This window comes from Nanorana parkeri, unplaced genomic scaffold (assembly GCF_000935625.1).
Source record: "Nanorana parkeri isolate BGI_ZX_2015 unplaced genomic scaffold, ASM93562v1 scaffold763, whole genome shotgun sequence".
Taxonomy (NCBI): Eukaryota; Metazoa; Chordata; class Amphibia; order Anura; family Dicroglossidae; genus Nanorana; species Nanorana parkeri.
In genome coordinates, this window is record NW_017307031.1 from 460,161 (window position 1) to 465,564 (window position 5,404).

Genomic DNA, 5,404 nt, shown 5'->3' on the forward strand with positions numbered 1-5,404 from the left:
AGATGATATAAATAACAAAGACTAATTGTCACATTCCAAAAAATGAGCGCTGTAGACCAGATCGACTTAAAAAAAAAATACAAACTCCAGGAGCCAAACCCTGACAATGCCCCTGCAATGAAGAATAGCTGTATAGGCATGCCATGCCAAACAAGATCTGGGACTTTTCCAGGCAAGCCATTCTATGGACAGATCTCAAGCCATGGCTGGATGGCAGATGGGTGGTGTACTTGGCAGGGAAGTGATGGGTCAGGACAGGGCAGCCAGTGATTACCCTTGATCATGACCTCCCAGACCTCCAGCCTCCTGCTTTACCACACTAACAGTCCTCCGCAGGTTGACAATGGAATCTGGACCCATCCAGCCAGATTTCCCTTATTCACACCTTTCTTCTCGGCTGCTGCACTCTCCGGCTCCCAGGTGAAGTTAGCTCTCCTCGCTCAGCAACAGCAGGATTCAGCTCCAGCACTCCCTGCGTGGCCCTAAGCAGGATTAGCAACTATGGGGGGGGGGGCAGGGCCCCCCCCCTGGCAGCAGGCCCTCAGGCAGCTCCAGGGAGAAGCTGAGTCTACTCTCCCAGCGGCAGGATCTGGCTCCAGCACTCCCTGCTTGGCCCTGAACGGGACTGTCAACTATGGGCGGACAGTAGGGGAGGCAAGGGGCCTCCACCTGGTCGCGGGCCCTTGGGTGCCTGAGAGCCCAAATAGTCATTCCGCCCCTGATGCTGGAAGTCCTCCAGCCAGGACTGCAGCTTGTAATGTGAGAAGCTCCCAGTGTGCAGTGAAATCCAGAAGAAGACCCGATACAATTGTGCAAGACTGAAGGGGAGGACGGAGGTCAGATATAAGACTGAAGGGGGGACGGAGGTCAGATAGAGGTCTGAAGGGGAGGACGGAGGTCAGATAGAGGTCTGAAGGGAAGGACGGAGGTCAGATATAAGACTGAAGGGAAGGATGGAGGTTAGATAGAAGAGTGAAGGGAAGAACGGAGGTCAAATATAAGACTGAAGGGAAGGACGGAAGTCAGATAGAAGACTGAAGGGAAGAACGGAGGTCAGATAGAAGACTAGAGGTAAGGACGGAGGTCAGATATAGGACTGAAGGGGAGGACGGAGGTCAGATAGAAGACTAGAGGGAAGGACGGAGGTCAGATATAAGACTGAAGGGGAGGACGGAGGTCAGATATAAGACTGAAGGGAAGGACGGAGGTCAGATAGAAGACTGAAGGGAAGGACGGAGGTCAGATAGAAGACTGAAGGGAAGGACGGAGGTCAGATACAAGACTGAAGGGAAGGACGGAGGTCAGATAGAAGACTGAAGGGAAAGCCAGAGTTCAGATTTAAATTATGCAACCATGTTCATTTGTTGTTTTTCTTTACAAAGTGGAGTTCTCCTTTAAGAGGCATGATTTGTTTATTTCCTGTGAATAGTAAGTAAACTTTGACTGGGCGCCAGCAGCCTGAAGTTCAGAGGGAAGTTGGGGACTTTCCATGATGTCTGTACAGAGTTCACAGAATGTTCTTTCTGGAAACAGATTTAGTCTCCGTTTGAGCCTCGCCAGCTCGAGGGACACGGAGCGCGGCTCCGGAATGGATGTCGCTGTGCGGTGTCACTGAGCTCCTATGATGTCTGCAGCCAATCATGGTAAGCGGAGGGGATGCTGCGGCTTACTGGAAGGAGGAAACGTCCCTTCTGATTCCTCACTGTACACAGCTGATGCTGCAATGGGAGGACCACCTCTTCCCAAAAATCTGAATATTGTTCAAAAATTGGAAACCGCCAATAATTACAGCTTTGCCCCAAAGGAAGAACTTCTATTATGTTGTCTATTCTCAGTATTCTTGCCTACAATTTTTATGCACACATGTTAAAATGCACATTATAGACCAGAAATTTGCTTGAAAAAAAATAAACACTATATTACCAAAACTATTGGCCCCTCCCCCTCCAAATAATTGGATTCAGGTGTTCCGTGACGTTTCCTGGCTACTACACAGTATATATGATTTGGTGGGCTTCAAATTAAAGGCTTCAAACTACCGTTTTAAATCCGTTTGGGACTTCCAGGTTCACTGCTGTTAAATTCTGGCCACTGAAGGCCAGGGATGCAGAAAAATCAAGTAGTGTCAATACTATTTACTTGGAAACAGTGCAGGGGAGACAATAGGTGTCAATTAGATCCCTGATGTCTCCATCGCCCTGGTGACTCCATCACCCACGTGCGTGATGACGTCATGCGCGTACGCAATGACGTCACTGCAGGGTGTCACCCGGTACACGCACCGGGTGTCACCCCGCCTCGGGACGCCTCTGGTTGGTTTACACGGTCCTGCTGCCACGTTTGTAGTAGAAAAATGGTTAAGGGGCAATTATTGGTTTTAAAATAATAGATCTACACAGAGATACCAGTGAGATTGGATTGTGGGTTGGGTTATGGCTATAACCAATTGGGGAGACTAACCCATATTTGGTAGAAGGTAGAAATTGATTTGTATTAATCTTTGTTCGACTCGCTCATCCCATGGAACCCCAGTTGTAGCTGGAGCATCACCATAGACATCAGCCCATCTGAGACTGTCTATGGTGGGCTCTGAAGGGGTCTCAGGTGGGCTGGTCAGGGCTGCATTCCTCCCCTCCCTCCTTTCCTTCCTTCCTTCCTTCCTTCCTTCCTAGCTCCTCTTACCTGCACACATGGCCTCGTCTGCCATGTGGCCACGTGACGTCACTTATGGCCAGTCCGACATCAGACGAGCAGCGTCGCTGATGGGGCCCTAGTTTGTCTCAAAGCCGCTGGAGCGGCAATGCTGGGGCCCTGCGCTGCTAGGGCCAGGCCTCCGCCTCCTCGCCCCTTCACCGTTGGCCGATAGTCATGTAAGGGACCCGGATGGGCCCCCCAGGCTGCCCGGGCCCCTTACATGAGTATCGGCCGTACCCCCCTGATGGCTGCCCTGCATACCGATTGTCCCGGATTTGTCAGGACAATCCTGCTCTTGGTCCTCTCTCTTCGTGACGCTGTGTCCAGGGCCATGTCTCAGAATCACAGCATCAGCTATATTTTAGTTACTGCACATGCCCAGCAACTCAAAAAGGATTTGGAGAAAAAAAAGACGACTGTTCCATTCCCTCACCTGCTCCTGTATTCTTCAATGTAGCCAGTGAAGGGGCGTGAGCCCGTCCATGCCGCACACCGCCTGTCATCACAGAGGATAAAACTTTATTGCTTGTCAACGATCACACTGTCGTCCCCACCTCTAAACCGCTCTCCGCTGACACGTTTCACCCTTAGGGGCTTAGTTGTAGAGATAGAAAAGGCATTCATTGTGGGGATCGGGGTTCCTGCATATTTAGAGGCAGGGTCTGGTTGGAACCAAATATATACTGTGGATAAGATAGGCAGCCCCTACATATTTAGGGGTGGGGATCTGGGTGGGATCAGGCCAGAAAGGGGGTAGGATTGGGCGTGCCTTCTGGAAAGTCTGCGGATGAAATGTGGACCTTGGGTTGGATTAACGGTGTTGGTAAGTATGATATTGACATATTTAGGGTAAAACCTACTATATATATATAGAGAGAGGAATAGTGGACATTGAAAGTCTATGTGCTCCCTGTGTTACCTTTCTTGAATGGCCTCTGGGGAATATGTTAATTCCCTATCATAGACCCAGGGGCGTAACTAGAAATCACATAGAAAAATTTTGTATGGGGCCCTATGATTTCTAGTTACACCCCTTGAAGAGCCCACATAGTCGCTATGGCTATTGTTACGCCACTGCATAGACCTCTGCCTATCAGTGTCATTGATTGCTAAGACATGTGGCCCCATAGGGTCATAGGTTGGCATGGTGCGCCAACCTGCATTCCAGCAACCAACGACGCTCCAAGGTCTGCTAAGACACAGTTGGAGGTTGGGCGGTAGACCTGGACAAATTGTTTGCCTGCTCAGTGACCTGCGAAGAGCTTGGGTTCAGGTTGAACTCATGGCCAACTCCAAGCTGACGCCCCTCCTTTGTAACAAGTCCTTTCATGATAGGAGAGTTTTCTATGGACTCAAGAAAGTGTGCCATGCAAAGAGATCAGCTCAAATGGTCAGAGACTGCAGACATGCTAGAGGAGATGATCAGAGACTGCCAACATACTACAGGAGATGATCAGAGACTGCCAACATACTACAGGAGATGGTCAGAGACTGCAGACATGCTACAGGAGAAGATCAGAGACTGCAGACATGCTACAGGAGATGATCAGAGTCTGCAGACATACTACAGGAGATGATCAGAGACTGCAGACATGCTACAGGAGAAGATCAGAGACTGCAGACATGCTACAGGAGATGGTCAGAGACTGCAGACATGCTACAGGAGAAGATCAGAGACTGCAGACATGCTACAGGAGATGATCAGAGTCTGCAGACATACTACAGGAGATGATCAGAGACTGCAGATATGCTACAGGAGATGATCAGAGACTGCAGACATACTACAGGTGATGGTCAGAGATTGCAGATATGCTACAGGTGATGATCAGAGACTGCAGACATACTACAGGAGAAGATCAGAGACTGCAGACATGCTACAGGAGATGGTCAGAGACAGCAGACATGCTACACGGAGATGATCAGAGACTGCAGACATGCTACAGGTGATGATCAGAGACTGCAGACATGCTACAGGTGATGATCAGAGACTGCAGACATACTACAGGTGATGATCAGAGACTGCAGACATGCTACAGGAGATGGTCAGAGACTGCAGACATGCTACAGGAGATGGTCAGAGACTGCAGACATGCTACACGGAGATGATCAGAGACTGCAGACATGCTACAGGAGATGATCAGAGACTGCAGACATGCTACACTCCTAGTACTGACTTCTGGGGTCTGCAAAGCACAACAATCACTATATGGCCCTGGGATGGGCACTAGGCCTCTAGAGGTAACATTTTCCTTGATGGACGGTTGGTGGAAGACTCGTGTGCTTGTGAGAAGAGCTGATTTCTTCATCATTTATCATCCACAATCAATATTTACCCAGCAGAAGCTCTATTATTCCATCGGCCGGAAGCCCCCACGTCTCTACAACCAGAAGAAGTACTCGTGTCTGGTGTGTAGAAGGTCTACATTGAGGAAGATCCGCAGGATTCGTTTCTGGTACATAACCTGTTACCCGCCATGTCACATTGTATACATTGTACACCCCTCCCCTCCCCCCCTCCCCCTCCCATGGAGTCAATGTGATAATTGTGCGCAGAGTCTGAATTGACAGGACAAGTTATTACAGGAACATCTGGAGGTGATGACGGGCAAAAATGTCACATCATGGAAGTCATCAGAAATGATTTTCTAGAAGAAGATGAAAGGCAGAGAGAAGATTATGTGAAGGGAAAGGAAAAGGGGGTGTCATGGCT

The 5,404-nt window shown here is 49.4% G+C and overlaps 1 protein-coding gene across 1 annotated transcript in view; it reads right to left on the minus strand.

Annotated features, from left to right (window-relative positions):
- Positions 1 to 707: 707 nt before the first annotated feature.
- LOC108793593 (C-C motif chemokine 19-like) overlaps positions 708 to 5,404 on the minus strand; it is a 22,234-nt gene continuing 17,537 nt past the window's right edge. Inside the window, exon 4 of the mRNA XM_018564583.1 lies at positions 708 to 818. Coding sequence (XP_018420085.1) covers positions 708 to 818 — 111 coding nt within the window. The remainder of the gene's footprint in view (positions 819 to 5,404) is intronic.